A 25,521-nucleotide genomic window follows, 5' to 3' on the forward strand; every position below is an offset into this window, starting at 1 on the left:
TGCGGGTGGAGGGGCCATAAAATCCTGACCATGGGGTTCAGGGAAAGGAAGAGGTCATCCTGGTACAACTGCTGTTCAGTTCACTTTCTCATCTCTCCTCTCAAAATCAAGCCACATCAATGCTTCCATCCTTTCTGATCTGTGGGCCTATCCTCGCTAGGAACAGTGGCCTCAGTTTACCAGTTATAAAACTAACAAGAGAACATCATCAATGCAGTTGGAAAGTTATAAGTGCTGTGCTTTAAGGACGCAATAGCAATGCAAGCTATTGTTGTTTAAGTTGAGATTTTGGTGTTGGACTGCGGTAAGCACGATAAGAAGTCTCACAACACCAGGTTAAAGTCCAACAGGTTTATTTGGTAGCATGAGCTTTCATAGCACTGCTCCTTCATCAGGTGAGTGGGAATTGGGTTCACAAACATGGCATATATAGACACAAACTCAATTACAAGATAAACAAAAGACTTGATTACCTGTTGAGACTCGCATTCCAATCATTATCTTGTAATTGAGTTTGTATCTATATATGCCCTGTTTGTGAACCCAACTCCTACTCACCTGATGAAGGAGCAGCACTCCGAAAGCTTGTGCTACCAAATGAGCCCCTGTTGGGCTTTAACCTGCTGTTGTGAGGCTAGTTACTGTTGCTGTTGAAAAGAAGCCTTTGTTCCCACCAGTAAAAATGTGTCTGTGGGTCAACCATTTTACGTTAACATCATGCGATATCTGATTTAGATGGATATAAAATTCACTCTTTTCAGTGAAAAATAGATAAAGTCTCTTCAAAAGATTAACTTAAACTACACAGGTGACAAAATAACATTATATATCTTCTTGAGTTGTTTTCAACAAACTTCATGTTTGTTTTGGAGTGGCAATGCTTTCTAATGTGCTCTCAATTGTTCTAATCACAGGTATGTGACTGGTGCAAGCACATCCGGCACACAAAAGAGTACCTAGACTTTGGAGATGGAGAACGGCGGCTTCAATTCTGCAGTGCAAAATGCCTCAATCAGTACAAAATGGACATTTTTTACAAAGAGACGCAAGCCAACCTTCCTGCTGGCTTGTGTAATACTGGGCACCCTCCAGTGGAAAATAAATCTGATAACACAGGCGTGCAACTACTGACTCCAGAGTCTTGGAACATGCCACTGACAGATGCTAGGAGAAAGGCCCCATCTCCCGTGGCACCTTCCTCACAGACTCAAGTCCCCATCCCTTCCGTATCTGCTACTCTCTCCCCATCTGATCCTGCCAGTAGCTCTGCTGCCAAAATTCACACTCCAATCTCCAAGGCAGTGGCTGCAAATGAAAGTCCAAATATTGCACCAATTCAGCTTCAACAGCCAGCCAATATTGTGCCTCCAGTGGGTGTCCCTCCAGGTAATCCGTCTATGGTAATGACAAATCGAGGTCCTGTGCCTCTGCCAATATTCATGGAGCAGCAGATGATGCATCAGATTCGTCCACCATTTATCCGAGGGCCTCACACTCCAAGCCCTAATAGCCCTCTGTCAAATCATATGATTTCAGGGCTTGGTCCTCCATCAGGTGGCTCCAGAACTCTAGGTCCTAATTCTAGCCCCATGCATAGGCCAATGCTCTCACCACATCTTCATCACCCATCAGCGCCCACAGTGCCAGGGAATCATCAAGGGTTACTTCCCTCGGGAGCACCCCTCCCTAATGTTTCCTTCCCACCTATTAATATGATGCCAAATGGCCACATGCACATCCCACACCTTTTAAACTTTGGAGTGCCATCACTTGCTCCGTTGGTCCCCCCTCCAACGCTTCTGGTGCCCTATCCTGTCATCGTTCCACTGCCTGTGCCGATTCCGATCCCCATTCCAATTCCACATGTGTTCGACTCCAAGTCTACCAATGGTATTTCCAGCAGCGCTGAGAGTCTCATTCCAAGCACATCTAACGATGAAGATGACACTAAAAAGCCAAGTAGTTCATTGACATCAGACAATGGGCAGCAGAGGCCTTCCAAGTCTATTAAAGCCTCACCTAACTGCTCAAGCCATTCTTTGAACCAGCCAGCCATACTTCTTGACACCAGCAGGAGTGAGGTTGTCGATCTAACTGTCAAGCCTAATGGTCCAATTAAAAGTGATTTTTCTTACTCTGATACAGTAGACTTTCCACAAGATGAAGTCATAGACTTGACTATGAGCCATAGAAGCAGACTTAATCACATCGGTCATAGGCCTTTACATCCTTCTGTGAAGCTTGAAAATGAAGGTAGAAGTGTTGTAGATTTGACTGTTTCTAGTCCAGATAAACGGAACTGTATTGACTGTAGGGATTTTCCTCATTTGAACCTTATTGAAACAAAGGTGTTATCTTGTAGTGATTCCTCCCACTGCAGCACTATCCAGCTAAATTCAGGAAGCTCAGGAGGTGACTCTGATTTAACACCTTGTAATCTGGTTATGAATGGCACAAAAAATATGGATGGTTCACACTCAGACGAAAGACCAGAGCAGCAGCAGCAACAGCCAGAGCAGCAGCAGCAGCCACAACTACAGCAGCAGGAGCAGCAACAGGACGAGATCGCAGTCAGCGAGCTGGAGTCAGTCAAAGAAAACAACTGCACACCAAACTGTCAACTGGAGTTAGAGGCAGGTAAGAAGGCCTCAATTGAGTCACCCCTGGGTGGGGTGGACAAGCAGGATGTAAATCATAATCCTGCAGATGAGGACCATGCATATGCCTTGAGAGTAGTACCCAAGTCGGGCTGCTTGATTCAGCCTGTGCCAAAAGCGACTGAAAAGACTGCCATAGCACCCTGCATAACCTCAACGCCAGTACTCAACACAGGGCCCGAGGACAGTGAGCCGCCACTGAAACGCCGATGTCTCCGGATTCGAAACCAGAACAAGTAAAGGTTTGTTTTGAAATGCGTTTACAAAAACCTGAAGGCAACACATTTAGAATACAAAAGAAGACACCCAGAGTCATATTTCACTATTATGACAATGAGCATTTCAAAAAATCGTTAATTGTAATATTTTTAAAAAAAATGTCTTGGACCAATTAACACGGCACTTTTTCTCCAATGAGGCTTTATCCATTCAAATTGGCACTGGTTTCTGGAGTTAATCGGATAGATTGCTGGCGCTAATGTCAAGGGATCCAAAACTGTATGACTTAAGCAATGACAAAGCAGATACTGCACTCTGATGGGTACACTAATTAGTCATAAGTTTCGTGTCAATTTTCACTTTTCACTTTTAAGCTCAGAATTGAAAACAAACCTCTCTTATTCATCTGGCAAAATGTGGTAACAATTCAGTTTATAGTGAAAAGTAACAAGGAATAATCAAGTATATGTTTAGATGACTTCCATGATATAATGATTTCAAAAAAGGCTGCCCACAAAGATCTAGTGATGGATTCCCCAGTTTTTAATTTTATTCCAGCACCAGTTTTAGGGGATTTCTTGTTTGCAGCCAATCACGTCCAAGAATTCTCACAGACAGCAAGTCAGGATGTTAAAAAGCACTGTTTGTCCTTCACCCTTTAATGATTTTATAGTGAATGTAATAAATATTGGGACATGTAAATAGAGATTAAGCTAGAAGCTGAAATATTATGAATTTTTTTAAAAAGTTTCTGGAATCTATAGAATTTTGCACCATCTTGGAGGAATTTGACATTCCACATATGTAAAATTAGTTTTACAGAGCCAGAGAGGGTGGCATGGTAGCACAGTGGTAAGCACTGCTGCCTCATGGTGCCAGGGATCTGAGTTTGATTTCCCAGTTGGGTTAATGTGCAGAGTTTGCACATTCTCCCTGTGTCTGCATGGGTTAGCTCTGGGTGCTCTGGTTTCCTCCCACAGTCTGAAAGACATGTTGGTTAGGTGGGTTGACCATGTTAAATCCTTCCTCAGTGTACCCGAATGGGTGCTGAAGTGTAACAACAAGGATATTTTCACAGTAACGTCATTGCAGTGGAGATTTAAGGCTACTTGTGACACTGATAAATAAACCTTTAAGAAAGTTTATCATCAATAATCATGACTTAAAATGCTGCTAAAACCCAGTTACATCACATTTGGCAAGGCATTTTTTTTTCAAATCTTTTTGCGGTGAGACCATTAATGTAAAAATTGGAAGTTGCAGTCAAATCAATCTGTTGTTCAGCAGCAAACACTTAAACGGTGCACCTTTTAAAAATTAATTTCTGGAATGCAAGCTTTGCTGGCAAGGCAAATATTTATTGCCCATCCCTTGTTGCCCTTGAAAAAATGGTAGTGAGCTGCTTTCTTGAATCACTGCAGTCTGGCTGGTGTAGGTGTACACACAGTGCTTTTCAGGAGGGAGTGACCGTGAGGAACAGTGAGCCAAGTCAGGATGGTGAGGAAAGGGAGGAGCTTGGAAATACTGTGTGGACACCAAAATTTCTGTCAATTTTACAATTGAAATGAATGTTGGTAGTTTTCTCATCGTTACAACCACAAAATCTGGGCTAATGAATTGTATGGCTGAAGGGATAATTAACTGAGCAAACTGACTGGCTGGTATAGATTGATTAAAGAGTGCACTGAATAATTTGAGTGTAAATAAATTGTGTTCACTGCTCTTCATGGATAGGAAATGTGCCATGTAAAAGGCAGATGCATAATAGAAATGACAACTTTAAAGTAACTGCAGTTTTTATTGGTATTCCTGCATATAATTCCAAAGACGATTGCTTTGACATTCGACAATTTTACAATAATGATTTTGCATAAACAACCTTCTGTATCAACATAGCTACCAAGATCCTGGAGCATTGAGGGACTGGACCATGCTTTGTGGAATGGAGGGACAAAGGGACTTGGCTCAAGGTGAAGAGAAGGAAAGTGGAATGGAAAGTAGAATGAAAATGCGATCCTATCTGCTGTTCAGTTTGCAGAATTTTGTGGCTTGTGAAGGGACTTTGGCAAGAGAATATTAGTAGGGCCAGAAAAGAAACTATGAAAAATTACAGTAAAAACTTAAGCATTATGATAGGAACTGCACAGGCTGAGGGTAGGGAGGTTGTTCTAGCCCCATAACTGAATAAAATGTACAGTGGGGGAATATGGAATAAAATAAATGTATCATTAGCTGACCTGTTCTTCTGGTACAAACTAGATGGGCTCTGATTGCAAACCTTTTGAATTTCTTCATATTGAATTCATTACCAATGTTTTCAGCAGAGAACCTAATTGTGGTGTAGTATTAGAATAAATTACAAAACCATTATCCAAAAGATCGACAAAAGCATTGCAATGTTGTGTCCAATGCTAAATTCAGTGAAACTTTTACACAATGGGCTGTAATTCAGGCTCAAACATTAGTAACATCTACATTTGAACTTAAAGTTTTTATACTTAAATAATTTGAATCATCCAATGTCTTTAATTATATGGCATGAATAACAAGATATGGTAGAAATTTATTGCTAAAAATTTAGATAATTTGGACTAAACAACTTTGTATTAAGAAGAGTAGACTGCAAACTATAGGAATGTTTTAATTCATTACAACTTTAATAATAATGGTATTTTGTTCAAGAACAGTATTTGCAGCCAGAAAGCTAAAGTAACTTGCATTGAAAAATTCATATGTAGACTAAGTAATCAAGTTTAAAAACATGTAAGCAGATAACAGGGAATTGGTAGCAGGATATTAAAGGAAGGGTAATGTTGCATTAAAATTATATTAAAATTATTAGCCAGTACAGCATTCCTACATTACAGGCACTGAAGTATACATAAACCTCATGACCTTAATACAGCCTTATTTCAAACATGGGCAAAAGAGCTGAATTCCAGAGGTGAGGTGAGAGTGACAGCCCTTGACATCAAGGCACATTCGACTGTGTGTGACATCAAGGAGCCCTAGCAAAACTGGAATCAATGGGTATCGGGGGCACACTCTCCGCTGGTTGGAGTCATACCTGGTACATAAGAAGATGGTTGTGATTGTGAAGGGTCAATCATCTCAGTTCCAGGATATTTATGCAAGAGTCCCTCGGGGCAGTGTCCTAGGTCCCACTATCTTCAGCTGCTTCATCAATGGTCTTCCCTCCATCATAAGGTCAGAAGTATGGATGTTTACCGATGACTGCACAATGTTCAGCACCATTCGCAACTCCTCAGATACTGAAGCAGTCCATGTGCATATGAAACAAGATCTGAACAATATCCAAGCTTGGGCTGAAATGTGGCAAGTAACATTCGCACCACACAAATGCCAGGCAATGGCCATCACCAATAAGAGACACTCTAACTATGGCCCCTTGACATTCAATGGTATAACCATCACTGAATCCCCCAATGTCAACATCCTTAGGGTTACTTTTGACCGAAAACTCAACTGGATTTGCCACATAAACACAGTGGCTGCAAGAGCAGGTCAGAGGCTAGGAATACTGCAGTGAATAACTCACCTCCTGACTCCCATCTACAAAGCACAAGCCAGGAGTGTGATGGAATACTCCCCACTTGCCTGGATGGGTATAGCTCCAACAACACTCAAGAAGCTTGACATCATCCAGGACAAAGCAACCCACTTAGCACCATATCCACAAAGATCCACTCCGTCCATCACCAATGCTCAGTAGTAGCAGTGTATACTATCTACAAGATGCACTGCAGCAATTCACCAAAGATCCTTAGCACCTTCCAAGCCCACGACCACTTTCATCTAGAAGGGCTAGGGCAGCAGATGCACGGAAACACCACCACCTGCAAGTTCGCCTCCAAGCCACTCGCTATCCTGACTTAGAAATATATCATCGTTCCTTTGCAGTTGTTGGGTTAAAATCTTGGAATTCCCTCCCTAGCGGCATTGTGGGTCAACTCACAGCACATTCAAGAAGGCAGCTCACCACCACCTTCTCAAGGGCAACTAGGGATGGGCAATAAATTCTGGCCAGCCAGCAATGCCCATGTCCCATGAATGAATGAAAAAAAAATGAGTTAAGTACTTAATTGAGGATTGGAACCATGCAGGAATAGGGTGACATTGGTACCTTTTCATTCTGTATCTTAGGGAGTTGAATTTAGTTGAACTTCTGAGTTGCTTTGATTGTTTTAGCTGTAGTGTCGATGACCAGTTCTGAAATTGTGTAGATTGCATAAAGGATTTACTGAACTTGGTGCAAACATTCCAAAGGGTTGGACAGGATAGGGTATGGGGTACTATCTTTGGGGCAATTCACTTTGCACATTGGGATGCAGTGCCTAAGATGCCTGCCACCCCCCCCCCCCCCCCCCCCCCCCCCCAGCTCAATAACCCTAGCGTCCTCTGCTGCCCCACCATCTCTCTCCCCAACCACCCTCACGCCAAAGACTTACCTTGCTCCAGGATCCATGGGCCTGTTTCTTTCTATTGTAGATTTTTGAGCTCTGTGACATGAAGGGTGGTACTAAGCTGGTACTAAGGGCCTAAGGCCAATCTCAGCACGGGCTTCTGTATACTCACTCAGTAGGCAGTTTACGTGCATTTGAGACCTGAAGTCAACAGAAACCTCTGACCATTTGAAAACACTACAAAACTTGAACTGCAGGATTAGAATTAAAATAGTATACCTGCTTGTCCCATGGAAATGACATTGCTATCAGTGGACTTGGGCTAGGGATAAAGAGGTTGCCTGTGGAACTTCTGTCCCTCACTGGGGAGGAAATCACTTCCACTGGAGCCAACAGCTCCTTCTGTGCCAAGACTGCATTAGTGGGCACTGACAGGACTGCAAACAGGGGCTCAAGAAACAGGCCCATGGATCCTGGAGCAATGTAAGTCTTTCCTTTACCTTGGTGGGTAAGAAAGATGGTGGGGCGGAGGAGGGGGGCTGGGGTTATTGAGCAGTGGGGCAGGGTGTCTTAGGTGACTGCATCCCAATGCCCGAAGTGAATTGCCCCAAAGATAGTGCCCCACACTCTGTCTTGTCCAAACTTTTGAAATGTTTTTTTAAAAGGACAGTCTGTTCACTCCTCCCTGAATGTCATGGTGCGATCAGGCTCAGTTGGCTTGTTAAGAAACTTGATTGATCCATGATTGCTTGTTCGAATAAGGTGGGAAGGCTGGCGACTTCAGCACCCACTCACCCGTATAATGGGAGTGAGTTCAAGGGTGGATGTTAAGATGGTGGTTTATGTAGCTGCCTTATTTTACCAGACAACCCACCCCAGTCAGCACGCTGGCAAAGTGGTTAACACTGCCCGGATTCAATTCCGGCCTTGGGTGACTGTATGAAGTTTGCACATTCTCCCCGTGTCTGCATGGGTTTCCTCCGGGTGCTCAGGTTTCCTCCCATTCTCCAAAGATGTGCAGGTTAGGTTGATTGCCCATGCTAACTTGCCAATTAGTGTCCCAAGATGCGTTAATTAGATGGATTAATGAGATGAATGTGTGAGTTACGGGAATCAGATAGTGGAGAGAGTCTGGGTAAGACACTGTCAGAGAGTTGGTGCAGAGTCAATGGGCCAAATGGCCTCCTTCTGCACTGTAGGGATTCTTTGATCAACCACAGACCAAACTGGAACACATAAAATCTAGCCCATTGTGTTTTTGTCAAGATAAAACAAATTATTTTGGAGAAGTTCACGTTTACAGGCCTCTTGTCCTGTGAAATTTTGGAAGAAACAATGAAAGATTTTCAAACAGGTCAGGTGTCTCAGAACATAAAATTATCCACCTTTGCAGCTGCACACCAGGGTATGCTGAATGGGTAGATGGAGAGGGGTACGGACACTGGCATGATCCTTTTGGGACAAATGACCTGTGTTTTTGGGACAAATGGCTTGTGTTTGTGCTGTGCATTTGATGTATTCGATGAAATTTCAGTATATCTGGTCCTGTGAACATCTCGCCACTGGGAAGCTCTGTGAATGTAAATATCAACAAATGGAGTGGTACAGTGATTAATTCAGCTGCCTCACAGCGCCGGGGTCAAGGTTCGATTCCCGGCTTGGCTCACTGTGTGGAGTTTGTGTTCTCTCCCCGTGCCTGCATGGGTTTCCTCCCATAGTCCAAAAGATGTGCTGATTAGGTGCATTGGCTATGCTAAATTCTTGCTGAGTGTACCCGAACAGGCGCCAGAGTGCGGCAACTAGGGGATTTTACAGTAACTTCATTGCAGTGTTATTGTAAGCCTACTTGTGACACTGATAAAGGCTAAACTTTCAACTTAAATTAAATACATGAGGAATTTTGCTTCTACATTGCTGATCCCGTTTCAAATGGTGCCTGTTCCTGTGACCTTGTCCTTCTGTTGTCTCCACGTTCAGCCCTCTGTCAGTTCCTGCTTTTCCTTATCATCGGATTTGACAGCACTGTCTACTGTCACTTGCTGTCCATTTCCCTTTCCTGAATGGGGAGCAAGTAATGCTGTGAGAGATTAACTAATATTTTGTGTTTTTGTTTAAAATATACACCTTGGGACAGAGTAAGTGATAGATGCTGCTGTAATACTTGTCCCCCTCACCTTCCCATTCCCCACTTCTCCCAGAAAACATGTACCTTTCAGACATGCATGAAGTCCTAATCATTTACTCCTGTATCCATCTTCAAAAGCAAATTACTATGTAATAGTTGTAATTTTTTTTAAAAAACCTGATATTGCAGTTTAGTATTGCTGAAAAAATATTCAAGGTTTTTTATCTTGCACACAGCAGGACCGATTTGTAATCTCAAAGAGCACACCAATTTATGATGCATGAGAAGAGGGCGTTAATTGGTTGGCAAGTGGACTCTGTTGAGATGTTACCATGGAGAATGCACCAGGGAACAGTTAACAGCCAAGCTTTTGTTTAAATTCAAACCAGGCAGGTCGATTCTGATTGGTCAAATCTTTGCCATGGGGAATGAACCAGGGTTTTGCACAGGCTTAGTGAGAGAGTAAGAACATAGCAGATGTAATATAATGTGTGAGGTGTAAGTGTGAAGCTATTCACTTTGATAGGAGGAACAGAGGCACAGGGCGGTATTTCACAGCCTTTCTTGGGCGAGACTGGAAAACACACCCACGGTCAACGGAGATTTCTGTTGTCGGATCCTCGCCCACTCTGATTCATGGCGAGTGAGGTTGTAGAGTTTCGGCCAGAGAGTATTTTGAAAACAGTGAGAGATTGGGAAGTATTTGTGTCTGGGTTGATAAGTGGCTGAAAGCTAACATGTGGGTTGAGCAAGGCAAATGGCTTTTATCGCAAAAGGACTTCAGTGCAGGGGTAAAGATGCCTTGTTTCAATTCTGTAGAAGCTAGGTCTGACTGCACAGGAAGTTTTGTGTAACAGTTTGATCCTCTTATCTAAGAAAGGATAGACTTGCCATAGAGAGAGTGCAGCAGAGGTTAACTAGACTAATTTCTGGGACTGTCCTTTGAGGTGAGATTATGTAGACTGAGCCTGTATTCTCTAGATTTTAGAAGAGTTAGAGGTGATAGATGCAGAAAGGATGTTTCCCCAGCAGGAAGGTTCTGAAACCAGGGAATAGTCTCAGAATAAGGAGAGATGAGGAGGAATTTCTTCACTGAGGGTAGTGAATCTTTGAAATTCCCTACCCCAGAGGGTTGTGGAAGCTCAGGATGTTCAAGACAGAGATTGATAGATTTCCAGATATTAATGACCCCAAGGGATATGGGGATAGCATAGGAAAATGACATAGAGGTAAATAATCAGCTCTGATCTAGTTGGCTGAGCAAGCTTGAGTGGCTGAATAGTCTGCTCCCGCTACTGGTATTTGGAAGCAGTTCCGAAGTCACGACATACCTTGAACGTTATAAAAAGCTGAGTTGTAGGGAAATGAATTGGCACAAAAGTGGCAACTGCCTTTTTGTAGGAAATTTTAACAATAGAGCAACAGAGATTCCATTGTTTGCACCTGTTACAGATTAACATTGGACAAAGTGGTATTTAATCTAAGGGTCTGGAACTGACTCTGATGTCAATCATCTGCAGTTTGAATGAGGAGTAAAGACATGACCTCACTCACCTTTCCATCCTGCTCTTCCTCCTACACCATGACAAACTATTCTGTTTCATTCTCTTCATATCCCTGATGCTGGACACCTTGCAGTATCATACAATCAACAAAGAACAAGAACAAAGAACAACACAGCACAAGAAACAGGCCCTTGGGCCCTACAAGCCTGTGCCGCCCATTTCAACACTCAGCGAGTGCCTCATTCCAATTCTTCTTCGACCTACGACTTTTGTCTACATCTCATGGACACCACAATAAAGGGGTGCAAATTTAGAGAATCATATGTGCGCCAGATTAAGGGAGATCCAATTTGGGGACAATTTATTAACACCAATCAGTCTAAAAGCACGTTTTTGGGGTGTGGGAGGAAACCAGAGCACCCGGAGAAAACCCACGCAAGCACGGGGAGAATGTGCAAACTCCCACAGACACCGACCCAAGCCTAAGCAAGGGGTAAGTATCTGAAGCAATGGGAAGAATTATGCGTAACTGATCACAGCTATGGGATATAGGTCACACTCTTACTGATTGTTGGGAATGCCAGCCACTGTCATGGTTTTTTTTTCTGTTGTGTATTTACATTTAGAACTAAGAATGCTGAAGGAGATTTTGCACAGCACACAAAACACTTGAAGGGAAAGAAAATTACAGGACTGTGGTAAAAGTGCAGCGGGGTGGGATTAATTAGATAACTAAGAGCCAACATAAGGATGATGGGTAGAATGCCTTCCTTCTGTGCTGTATCATGCTGTGGTCTGAATGGACTGAGGCAAGAATTGAACTGAAGTTGTGTTACCTACACTTCTTCCATCATCAGTTCTCAGACCAAAGTGCACACAGTGCAGAACTATTAGAATTAAGCGATTGCATGAAGAATTTCCTTTTGCAGAATCTATACAAAAATGAAGCCCTCACTTCATGATCCATCATCTATTTCCACTGCTTACTATTACAGTAAGTCGCATTAAGCAGGCAGGTTTTGTGTCTCCTGTGGTTTCACTGTATGTGTAACATTATCTGGAATTGCTATCTTGCACTTTCCACTTACTAAATGTGATTTTTGTGACTACTGGTAACCAGTATTTCACTGTTTTAGTGAGTGGCTTTATTGCTGAGTGAAGTGAGATTGAATGATCTACTATTACACAGTGATGTACTGGAGGCTGTTGGATTGGATTTGCAGTGCAGACACTTGCCATTTGACCAAAGTAATATATGCGTATGTTTGTGCTCCTCACAGGCCACCCTGTACCTTTGCATCTATCACTATTTCCTTCTATTCCTTACATCCTTATGTAGTTGTCAAGCCATCCCTTTAACGTATTTATGCTGCCTTCAGTCTTTACAAGTAGGTATAATCTCACAATTGTGCTTTCACCTCTGCAAATCAGCTTGCACTTCTCCAGAGCCTCTGTCTTTTTTGTAATATGGAGGCCTGAATTCTGCACATTAATATCCGAGTGCTGTGGAATCCAACACCTTTACATGGCAGAACAGGTTATGCGGTGTTGGTCACTACTGAACAAGAACTATGCATGTGCAGTATTGCTTGTTATTTCAAAGTCACAATCTGTAGCCAATCAGTTCTGGCAGTCATGACTTTTCCTGTTGCGTGGAATAATAAAGCAAAGGATCTTGAAGAAAATGCATCACCAGCAGCCTATCGAAACTCAACAGAAGCAATATAACATAGTCATACAGATACCTACCTCTCTTTCACACTTGTCTAAATATCCCTGTTTATCCTTACCTCTCAACATTCTTCCATTGTTTGTTTCTCTTCCCAGAATCCATTACCCTGCACTTTTAGCCATATTGAATTGCATGGCCAGATGCTTAACCAGCCTTCAGTAATTCTTTTACAAGTCATCTTTGCTGATAACCAATTCTGTGCTATCACTGAATTTTGATTGTGCTCCTGTTGCCTACATCATCATCAGTGTTGAAATGCCCATGATTTTGTAGTTTCTTGGCAAAACTATCCATATATGGATAACAATTTAATGTTTACAGGCTCCTGCTGGATGTATGGTAATTGCGTACTTAGTTAACAAGTATTGTACTTCACAGATCTGACATGTTTATTGTTTGAAGTAGAGTTAGATGCGAGTTTGTACCCATTGAATTCATTAGCATATAATTACTCTCCCGGATAGTGGCAAGATAGTTATAATTGTAATTACGCTGATCTCTTGACATGTTTTTCTTGTGATACATGTTAATATTTATGATATGCGTTTTTGAAAATTCAAATTTGAGAAGTAATTGAGCAAAAGCTGCAACCTGGGTTTGCCAACCACAATAGGTGAATGTGATTACCATTTTAATGTGTTCGTACAGAAAGAATGTTAGTGCATTTCACGATCTCAGGATTATCCTTGGCACCTCACAGCTAGTTCGATATGTTTTGAATTCCTGTAATGTAGGGCAATGCAGTTGCCAATTTGTGTACAACAAGATCCCACAAACATTAGTGAGGATGTAGAAACGATTTGTGAGAATGATTCCAGGTAGAGGAACTTCAGTTATGAAGATAGATTGGAGAAGTTAGGACGGTTTTCCTTAGAGTAAAGAGGTTGAGAGGAGATTTTATAGAGGTATTCAAAATCAGTACAGATAAGGAGAAATTGTTCCCACTTGTGAAAGGATTGGAATCGAGAGAGCACAGCTTTAAACTAATTAGCAAACTAATCAAAAGTGGCATGTGAAATCTTTATGCAGCGAATGGGTAGGGTTTGGAATGCACTGCTGAGATCATGGTGAAGGGAGGTTCAATTAAATCATTTAGAAGGGAATTAGACCGTTATCTGAAATGGAAGAAGAGAAAGGAGAGAAGTCAGGGGAATGGTATTAGATAAATTGCTCATTCGGAGAGCTTATGCAGACACCATGCCAAATAGCCTCCTGCTCTGTAGCAATTTGCTGATTTTTTTTAAGTTTATTTATTAGCGCCACAAGTAGGCTTACATTAACACTGCAATCAAGTTACTGTGAAAATCCCCTAGTCGTCACAGTCTGGTGCCTATTCGGATACACAGAGGAGAATTTAGCCTGGCCAATGCACCTAACCAGCACATCATTCAGACTGTGGGAGGAAACTGGAGCACCCAGAGGAAACTAGAAAGAGTGCAGAAAAGATTTACTGGGATGTTATCAGGACTTGATGGTTTGAATTATAAGGAGAGGCTGGATAGACTGGGTTTTTTTTCTCTAAGTCTAGGAGACTTAGGGGTGATCTTATAGAGGTCTATAAAATAATGAGGGGCATAGATCAGCTAGATAGTCACATCTTTTCCCAAAGGTAGGGGAGACTAAAGCTAGAAGGCATAGGTTTAAGCTGAGAGGGAGAGAGATACAAAAGTGTCCAGAGGGGCAATTTGTTCACACAGAAGGTGGTGAGTGTCTGAAACTAGCTGCCAGATGTAGTAGTAGAGACAGGTTATTTTGTCTTCTAAAAAGCATTTAGACAGTTACATGGGTAAGATGGATATAAAGGGATATGGGGCCAAACATGGGCAATTGGCACTACCTTAGTGGTTATAAAATAAAAGGCGGCATGGACAAGTTGGGCTGAAGGACCTGTTTCCATGCTGTAAACCTCTATGACTATGACCCACTCAGGCACTGGGAGAACGTGTAGATTCCGCACAGACTGTGATCCAAGCTGGAATTGAACCCGGATCCTTAGCGCTGTGAGGCAGCGGTGCTAACCGCTGTGCCACCATGCCTCCCATAAATTATTTTGTGGGCAAAAGCTGAAAGCAATATTGATAATCTATTTTTGATGAGGGACAATAATTCGCCAGGTCATTGGGATAACCCCCTTGCTCTTTTTTGATGAGTACTAACTTGTATGTGGACCTGAAAGGCAGACCTGGGTTTAGCATCTCAGCTGACACATTGCACTTCTGACAGTGCAGACTCCCTCTACTGCACTGAGGTCTTAATTTATACGACCAGGTCCCTGGACTGAGACTCAAATCCACAACCCTCTAACTCAGTGGCAAGAGTACCACCTCTGTACCAAAGTGGAAACCTGCTGCTTCTATACTTGCCAGATATAGAGTGCTCTCTATTCAGGGTTTTGATGCTTATTCTAAAGCAACTACATGTGGCTGTGGGGTTCCACTCAGCCTCATTTTTTAGTGCAGTCCCTGACCCTGAACCTCTTCTGACCTCAAACGGTGTTTTGGAAGCAGCTAGATCTAAAATAAATATTGGGACACTAAGAAAACGAGTTACCAGTGGACACAGCCAGGTAATAGGACACTCTGTTAGATACAGTCTCAAAAATGCACCTTGTTATACTCTGCAGTTTAAGACACAGCAGTTTAAATTAAATAAGCATGTCTGTATATTTACATCACATCTTTTCTTTCCAGCAGACAAATTACAATGTCTCAGAAATTGTACAAAAGATTCACAATTATAATTATCCCATGTTCTTGTGACTCAAGTCTCTCTTTCTCGTCCCTCTGATCTCACTGAGATTTTACACTTTATTCACCAACATTGCTTTTGAGTTCAAGTTGCAAATTTATATTTCTCTCGATTCCATTTTAAAATGCAGCTGTTCAGATAATTTGGATTTGAATTCCAAGTATTGCTCATTTGGGATCTTAGCAGGAAAAATTTTCCCATATCCCACACAAAATTCAAAGCACATGCAAGTAGAACAGCTTCTGATAACCAGCAGCAAGGTATCTGGATAACGGGAAGCTATCCAAATGGAACTCAGCAGTGATATTTATAGTTTAGTACTTTCCTATGAAGCAACTGAGCTTCTTGTAACATACAGTTCAGATTTAGCCATTTAAAAACTTATTGCTGTATCATTGATTTGATTTATTATTGTCACATGTATTTATTATACAGTGAAAAGTATTGTTTTTTGCACGCTATACAGACAAAGCATACCGTATATAGAGAAGGAAAGGAGACAATGCAGAATGCAGTGTTACAATCATAGCAAGGGTATGGAAAAAGATCAACTTAATGCAAGGTAGGTCCATTCAAAAGTCTGACAGCAGCAGGGAAGAAGTACCAGGAACCCAATTATGGAGTTACTGTCCAAGTGGCTTCTTCCGCCCTCCTCCATACCACCACCAAACCCATAAATGCTCAGAAACATAGCTGAGCAGAAATACTGGGCCAGCTGAACACCACTGGCCATCAGCTGAATAAGCTAGCAGGTTGGTGAAGAAACCATTCTATGGGGTTGACTTCTAAAAGGACAAAACCTTACCATCAGCCACTGAGTTAAGTAAGACTACCAATTATGGATAATTTCAATGTAAACAGCAACATTGTAGAGAAGTGTGTAAAGGAGGCTTTGCGGTCTTGAAAGTCAAGAACAAAATGAGCACATTCTCCCATGAATCTGGTAAATTACTTCCTTCTACACCATGTTGTCTACCACAGATCAACTGATAAGAAGCTTAAGAAACAGAAGATACATTGAGACCATTTTTATTTGCGATTTAACTTCGGTATCATTCCATTCCATTCCATTCTGTTTCTGCACCAAGTGGTGCACTAAGGCAGACTTCCATCCATTCCCATTGCTAGTAATTCCAGGAACAGGTCACTAATATGTTGCCAGGGCCTTATAGCTTGAGGGATGCTGCTCCACATGAGCTGTGGCTGACTAGGAGTCTCTCCCGCTCCTGCTGCCAGCCATTGGTGTGTTTGGAAGGTTTTGCAGGTTAACAGACTCAACCTGTTTGACCACATTATGATTGCATCTTCTTTGGCCATCAAGTCCTGGGATTGGACTCGAATATGGAGCTTCTGGCTCAGAGGTAGGGATGGTGCCACAAGACCTCCATCCAATCATCATTGCCAGTAGCATTCATCATTCATTATACTTGGCAACAAACCTTCAACGGGCATTTGCATTGAAAGTTCCACTGATTAGATGATTTGAATGCACCAGAATAGCTTTTTCTGACATGTTTGGTGATTATCTATCATACAAGTGCAGCAACTCTATGCTGTTGCATGTATTTGAATGCTGAGTCTCTAGATGAGTTATAGGAAAGCATGTAGGGTCACGCAGGAGCAACTTCCATGTTTCAAGTGCACATGTGCAGTTGCTGTCAGATATACTCCTTAATAAAAGTAAACACTAATAGACTTGCCATTTTACCACAAAATCCAGCCAATTATCCATATTTTAGTATTATTGCTTGGGCATTGAGGACTGTGATGCAGAAAAAAGTTTAGTGTTTATTTATTAGTGTCATAAGTAGGCTTACATTAATACTGCAATGGAGTTTCTGTGAAAATCCCCAAGTTGCCACACTCTGGCACTCATTTGGGTATACTAAGGAAGAATTTAACAAGGCCAATTCATTTAACCCGCACATCTTTGGAGAGTGAAAAGATACTGGAGGAAACCCATGCAGACGTGGGGAGAACATGCAGATTCCACACAGACAGTGACCCAAGCTGGGAATCAAACCCAGGTCCCTGGCGCTGTGAGGCAGAAGTGCTAACCGCTGAGTCACCATGCTCTGTGTTAAAAGAATTTGTATAATCCAGACTACTGTATCACATCTCAAGCCGCACATACATCCACCATCATTTTGCCAGGCACCAGCATAGATAAAGGCAACCAGTGTTTCATAGAAGTGGCGAATCAGCACCTCACAACACTCGTTAGTCAGGGATGATTTAATGCCTGCACGAATTAGAGTTTTACTGGAGAGACAAAGAATGATCATGGTCCCTAAATCTAAAGTGAAGAATGGGAAAGTACAGATGTCAGGGGGAAACCATCATGCTGGCGAAACAACGCATCCATAATGCTATAACCATCATACATCTGATGGTTGAGGCCAGAAAGGATAGAAAGATCCAAATACCTCAGTGTCCAGCATATATCATTATTGAATTTTATCTTTCATTTTAAGAACTGTGTTAACAATCCTAGGGATTGGCTGATGTTATCCATCAAAAGGAGCCTATTTTAGTAATGAGATCCACCAGCCAGGAGACGACAAAAATAATCCGGATTTCTGTTTTCTCAGAAAAGTTTCAATTCTATTACATTCTTGTACCCAGGAACCTGGTTCTTTGATGTGGCATGGAGTTGTTCTACATGGCTAATGATACAAATATTGTCTGCAACAATCTATCAAACATGGCAACCAGTTTCACAAGGCAAGATCCCACAAACAGCAATGGGATAAATGTTCTGGGTGAAGAGGGATAAATGCATTGTTAATAGTGCTGCAGGATTGATTGCATTTAACTGAGAGCATTAATAGGGTGTTGGTTTAAGTGCCTTATTTAATGTACATAGCAGATGAGAAAAGTCTAGGGTACTGAACATGATATAAATTGCTTCTCCCCTAGCTCTGCCTGAAAAAATATTTTATGTATTTATATATTATCAAAACACCATTTAATTTTCTGCTCCATGATATTTCCTTTCCTTTAATATGTAGTGACTTTTTAAAAAATAATTTACTGTCTAAAATAATCTGTCAATAATGGACAAAAGTCATAAAATGTGAAGTGCTAAGTCATAAGGCTGTACATAATCATTTTCTAAGAGTATTATAAACACTAAAAATATTCCCATTTACAGCCTACACTGAAATAAAAGCTGTATTTTATATGAAAAATATTCCCTATCCACCATACATTATAAATAATACCAGATGCCTCACAGTGAATTAAGGCAGTAATCCGATCGAGGGGGTTCAGATGACAAATATAAAGCACTCAAGCTTTGCTCTGGTGGTTTATGATGTCATCTGAACCCCTCGATTGGATTACTGTTTTGCAATGAACTGAGAGACATCCAGTGTCCTCCGCATTACTGAAAACAATGTGCATTCTTTAACGTTCGCAATAGTTCTGACAGCAGCAACAAGGTTCAAACTCACTCTTCACTTTTTTAAATTGTCCAGGATAGTGAAGGTGTGTACAGACTGGAGCTTGGCATTTCCAACTGGCATAGCTGAAAAGGTGCCAGCAACCCATTCAGAGAAAAGAAATTGCATTTGTTGTATCTTAATGTGTCCATTAAGAAATGTTCCAATTACTTTCTAATGCCCTGATTATTCTAAATTAGGCAAATACAGCAGCTACTTTATAAACGGTAAGGTCCCACAAAGATGATTAAGCAGTTGCTGGTTCATTGAAGAGAATATGTAAGAGGATGAAAAAGCGGAATCCTTTGGGTTTCGAATTCAGCTGCTTACTTCCTCTTGATTGAAATCACATGAGTCATAATTCTCACAATCCCCTATGATGCTTTTCATTCTACACCCCTTAAGTCAATTTAGAGAAATAGAAACTAATTAGGAAAGAAAGATCTTGCATTCATATGGCACCCTCACATTCTCAGAACATCCCAAGTACTTTTGAAATGACTGCTATAATTTAGACAAATACAGTCATCAGGTTGTACACAGCAAGGTCTCATAAACAACAATGAGCTAAATGTTGACCATGACAACTCTCAAGTTTCCTGTTCTTTAAATAGCATCATGAGATCTTTTATGTTCCCTTAAGAGGGTAGACAGGCTGTCATCTTAAAGAAAGCTCTGACAATGTAGCACTCTTTCAGCAGTACCCAGGATTTTGAGTCTAAATTATATTATGCTCTTCTGATGAGCACTTGAACCCACAACCTTGTGACTAAAAGATTAGAGTGCTATCAATGACCCAATGCTAACAACTGCATTCATCTAACACTCTGTTGATCATAGAAGTGCTACCTACCAAATAGTCTGATGGTATGAATTGTTCCATGAGTGAACAGAGACATGTGGATGATGGGTAGAATCAAATGGTTGCAGTCACCTGCATCTCAAATAACTGGGCACATTGGCTCTGAAATTCATGTGTGTCAGTTTTGCGCATACTGGATGTTGCAGGTTACATGCTATGCACTAAATGGTGGTCATGAGATGTCCCAGCTATTTGGACCTTGAGCCTCATTACAAGGGACCCATAGAGGAAGGAGGATGGGAGGAAAGGATCATAAGGCAGGAATCAGAAGATTGAAGAACGGTGGGGCAATAGACAATTTTCCACAAATGTGGGGATGGGGTATGATTAAGAAGGAGATCTCTTGTTCTGGACTAAATGTACTCAATTAACTGCATGCGAAAATCTTACCTTGTAGGTGTACGCAATCCAGTACAGTTAATTGTAAACTAGGAGCAATTTACACAACAATAACGTGTTTACTGACATTCAGTTCAGATTCCAACAGAGCCATTTGAGATCCTCAATACAGCCTTGATTCTAACATAGGCAACAGAACTGAACTCCAGAGGTGAGGTGAGAGTGACTACTCTTGACATTAAGGCAGCATTTGACTGAGTACAATATCAAGGAGCTCTTGCAAAACTGGAGTCAATGGGATCATGGGGAAAACTGTCCAATGATTGGAGTCATACCTAGTACAAAGGAAGATGGGTGTGTTGTTACTGATCAACCATCTCAATATCAGAGCATTGCTGTAGTAGTTCACCTGGGTAGTTTCCTTGGCCCAATCATCTTCAGCTGCTTCATCAATGATCTTCTCACCACATGAGTCAGAAGTAGGGATGTTCACTGTTGCACAATATTAAGTACGTTTTGCAACTCCTCAAGTACTAAAGCAGTCCTTGTCCACGTGCAGCAAGACCTGGACAACATTCAGGTTTGGGCTGGTAAGTGGCAGCAACATACAAGCTACACAAGTGCTAAGCAATGACCATCTCCAACAAGAAAGAATCTAACCATCATCCCTTGACATTCAATGGCGTTACCATCACTGAGGCCCCCACTATCAACATCCTGGGGTGTCACCATTCACCAGAAACTGAACTGAGCAGCCATATAAATAATGTGCCTACAAGAGCAGGTCAGAGGCTAGGAATCCTGCAGAGAGTAACTCACCTTCTGACTCCCCAAAGTCTGTCACCATCTACAAGGCACAAGTCAGGAGTGTGATGGGAAAGAATTAGAGGGATATGGGCCACATGCAGGCAACTGAGACCAGCTGGGAGGGCACCAATGTCGGCATGGACCAGTTGGGCCGAAGGGCCTGTCTCCATGCTCTGTGACTTTACGACTGCAATAGATGAAGCAGCCAGCTCACCATTACTCTCAGGGGCAATTAGTGACAGCCACATCCTATAAAAGAATAAAATGTTAGCCATCTATCCCTATTCACTGGAAACTAAATTGAGTTTTCCAATGGATCAATGCAGCCAATAACCAGAAGACAATTTCATCCCTTTATGTGCTGGATTCCAATCCAAATCCTAGAGGCAAAGGTACAGCATTTGACCTCTATACCACTCAGTCTTTGGAACAGCTTATATTCTCTTCAGTACATGATCTTGTGAAGTAATGAATGAGTTTTAAGGACATGTTCCTGTAATGAATTATCAGAAGCATTTTCTTATTCCAAGAAAGCAGCTTCCTGATACTGCTCACTAAATATCAGTTTATCCTGAAAAATAAGTGGACATTTACAGCAGCGGGTTTCAATCCAGTAATCTGTATGTTCAGTAACATCAAGAATGTCAGTGGGATACTGCTACCTGACTTGGAAGATTCACTCCTTTTTCAGGGCACTGCCTCGTGATGATGCCATTCACACCAATCTTGCAACTAATCTTCCATTTCTCTTTAAATTCCCCTAGTCCCACCCCAAGTTATCTGCACTTCTTAAATTCTGCCTTCTCCAGATAAAAGCAAAATACTGCGAATGCTGGAATCTGAAACAAAAGTAGAAAAATGCTGGAAAATCTCAGCAGGTCTGACAGCATGTGTGGAGAGAGAATAGAAGCTATGTTTCGAGTCTGCACGATCCTTTCTTATTCTGTACCTCTTTGTCCTCCTTGAGGATGTTCTTTAAAACCTAGCTCTTTTACCAAGCTTTTGTTCATCTGCTTTGATATCTCCTGTGTGGTTTGGTGCCATTGTTTCATAACACTTAAGTGCCTTGAGATGCTTAACTAATTTGAAGATATCGGTGCAAACTGTTGTTTCATTGATATGTCTGGGACTCCTGCTGATATTGCCTATTTCTGCATTTTTCATCCATGGAAAAGAAGTGCAGGAGTAGGCCATTCGGCCCTTTGGGCCTGCACCACCAATCAATATGATCATGATTGATCATACACTTCCAGTATCCCACTCCCACTTTCTCTCCATACCCTTTGATCCCTTTAGCCACAAGGGACATGCCCAGCTCCCTCTTGCAAATATTTCATAAACTAGCCTCGACAGCTCTCTGTGGTAGAGAATTCCACAGGTTTGCAACTCTGAGTGAAGAAGTTCTTCCTCATCTCAGTCCTGAATGGCTTACCCTTACTTTTAGACGGTGACTCTGAGTTCTGGATTTCTCCAACATCAGAAACATTCTTCCCGCATCTAGCCAGTCCAGTCTCATCAGGATTTTATATGATTCTATGAGATCCCCTCTCATTATTCTAAATTCCAGTGAGTACAAGCCAAGTCGATTCAACCTCTCTTCATATGTCAGTCCTGCCATTCCGGGAATCAGTCTGGTGAACCTTCACTGGACTCTCTCAGTAGCAACAATATCCTTCCTCAGACTAGGAGAACAAAGGTGTTGACTCATCAAGGCCCTGTATAATTGCAGCAAAATATCCCTACTCCTACAGTCAAATCATCTTGCTATGAAGGCCAGCGTGCCATTAGCTTTCCTCACCGTCTGTCGTACCTACATGTCAACCTTCAGCGACTGTTGCACTTCCCCTTTTCCTAAACTGCCACCATTCAAATAATAATCTTCCTTCCTGTTTTCACCACCAAAGTAGATAATCTCACATTTATCCACATTATATTACATTTGCAAATTATTTGCCCACTCAGTCAGCCTGACCAAGTCAGCCTGTAGCCCCTTAGCATCCCGCACACAGCGCACACTGCCAACTGTACAAATCTGGGGATATTGCATTCCATTCCTTTGATCAAATCATTAATGTATGTTGTGAATAGATGGGGTCCCAACACCGAACCCTGTGGTACCCCACTAGTCACTGCCTGCCACTCTGTAAAGGACCCATCTATTCCCATTCTCTGCTTCCTGTCTGCCAACCACATTAATACATTATCCCCAATACCATGAGCTTTAATAACTTGTGTGGAACCTTGTTGAAAGTCTTTTGGAAGTCCAGGTACACAATATCCACTGGTTCACACTGAATCAGTGATGTGACTCTATTGGTCACATCTTCAAAAAATTCCAGAAGATTTGTCAAGCACGATTTCCCTTTCATGAATCCATGCTGACTTGGATCAATCGTGTCACCACTTTCCAAGGCTCAGTTATTACATCCTTAATAATTGATTCCAGCATTTTCCCCACCACTGATGTCAGGCTAACCGGTCTATATTCCCCCATTTTCTCTCCCTCCTTTTTAAGAAGTGTGGTTACATTAACTACCTTCCAATTCACTGGAACTCTTCCAAAGTCTGTAGAGTGCTGTGAAAATGATCACCAATGCATCCACTACATCTAGGGCTACTTCCTTAATTACACAGGGATGCAGAGCAACAGACCCTAGGGGCTTCTCGGGTTTTAATCCCAGCAATTTCCCCACTACAACTCCCTAGGTGGCACAGTAGCACAGTGGTTAGCACTGCTGCTTCACAGCTCCAGGATCCTGGGTTCGATTCCCAGCTCGGGCCACAGTCTGTGTGGAGTTTGCACATTCTCCCTGTGTGGGTTTCCTCTGGGTACTACGGTTTCCTCCCATATTCCAAAGATGTGTGGGTTAGGTTGATTGGCCATGCTAAGAAATTGCCCCTTAGTGTCCAGGGACGCGTAGATTAGAGGGATTACTGGGTATAATGTATAGGGATATGGGGGTAGGGCCTGGGTGGGATTGTGTTCAGTGCAGACTTGATGGGCCGAAGGGCTGCTTTCTGCACTGTAGGGATCTATGATCTTGATCTATGATCTAACTAATAAGGATTTCCTTCAGTTCCTCCATGATGCTAGACCCTCTGTCCCCTAATATTTCTGGAAGGTTATTTGTGTCTTCCTCAGTGAAGACGGATCCAAAGTATTTGTTCAGCTGGTCTGCCATCTCTCTGTTGCCCATTATGAATTCAAATACTAACCAAGCCTGAGTCTGCTTAGCTTCTGAAATCAGACGAGATTGAATGTTTTCAGACTAGTATGGCCATGGGCCACATATTCTTCCCAGATGTGTTAGGTAGCTCACACAGATTAATTGTGTTGACTATTTGTTGCCTTTGTTGCACTGGCTCGGCATGGAGTTAGCCCTGACCCTCTGTTATGGACAGGGATGAAAGAGACAGAAACTCCTGTTCCCTTCCCTTAATGTCCATAATCAATGTGTTTTTATGAAAAGGAAAATGTGTGGTTTTCTTAACCCCTGAATGTATGGCCAATCTGAGTAACCAACAGCACGCTTTTTATGGGTTTAAATAAAGAGACATATTTATTCATACATTCACTCCAAAAATCTAATGCTATAATCACTCACTTGGCACTCATACATGAGAAAATATATAGTTATAGAGAATAGTGCACTTTTCTGAGTCATAAGTGAAAGGATAGTTTGTAATTCGTGCATTTCGCTCGTCTCAAGAAGAACATGTTAAAAGCTGTTGGACATACTTGAGTAGGTCTTAATAAGGTATTCATTATCTTAAGCAGTTTAACAGTAAGTATTTATTGACTACAGAAACTATATGTACAGGCACAGTAAAGGTCTAAGCTGTACACAGGGCTCTGTCCAACATTATATTGACCACTTGATGTGGGTTATGCATTCGCTTACATCTCTGTGTGGGTGGTCCCACATTAACCCCTTTATATGCCAGATCCTTATTCCCAAGCTGGGAATTGAACCCAGGTCCTTGGCACTGTGAGGCAGCAGTGCTAACCACTGTGCCACTGAATGAAGTTCCTGATTTTAACTATGGGCCTCTCATTATGCAGTACTGTCCACCAGCAATAGTCTTTCATCCACCTCGTGGTGATAAGAGATATGTCCTTGACCTGTTTCATGATTTCCCACTGGTAATGAAGACGGTACCAGGAGAGTGACGAGGAACAGGATTTCACCCTTCCTATCCACTGCCCGACTTGAGCCTCCAAAGCAGCATTGGAGAATGTCTGTATATAAGACTTTTTTTGTTATTCATTTGAGCTGCACTCTCCCAGACAAGTGGAGAATATTCCATTACACTCCTGACTTGTGCCTTTATAGTTGGTGGATTGGCTTTGGGGGGTCAGGAAGCGAGTTACTCATTGCAGGATTCCAAGCCTTTGACCTGCTCTGGTATTTATATGGCTAGTCCAGTTCAGTTTCTGATCAGTGGTAACCCCAGGATGTTAATAATGGGGAATTCAACAATGATAATGTCATTGAATGTCAATAGGTGATGGTTAAATCCTCTTTTGTTGGAAATGATCATTGTCTGGCACTTGTGTGGCACAAATGTTACTTGCCATGTGTCAGCCCAAGCCTGGATATTGCCACACTTGGTCAAATGCTGTCTTCATGTCAAGGGCAGTCACTCTCACCTCACCTCT

At 42.0% G+C, this 25,521-nt stretch overlaps 1 protein-coding gene across 11 annotated transcripts in view; it reads left to right on the forward strand.

Annotated features, from left to right (window-relative positions):
• Window positions 1-25,521, forward strand: part of sobpa (sine oculis binding protein homolog (Drosophila) a) — a 327,837-nt gene that overhangs the window by 291,947 nt on the left and 10,369 nt on the right. For 9 of the 11 annotated variants that reach the window (XM_080192848.1, XM_080192850.1, XM_080192852.1 and 6 more), the window contains one exon: window positions 915-2,899. In XM_080192848.1, coding sequence (XP_080048974.1) covers window positions 915-2,897 — 1,983 coding nt within the window. In that variant the 3' untranslated portion in view covers window positions 2,898-2,899. Of the gene's footprint in view, window positions 1-914; window positions 4,847-25,521 lie in introns of all 11 variants that reach the window. The other 2 variants (XR_013887035.1, XM_080192849.1) reach the window with 2 other exon arrangements.

This window comes from Carcharhinus amblyrhynchos, chromosome 7, assembly GCF_965287045.1.
Source record: "Carcharhinus amblyrhynchos chromosome 7, sCarAmb.v2.hapA, whole genome shotgun sequence".
Taxonomy (NCBI): domain Eukaryota; kingdom Metazoa; phylum Chordata; class Chondrichthyes; order Carcharhiniformes; family Carcharhinidae; genus Carcharhinus; species Carcharhinus amblyrhynchos.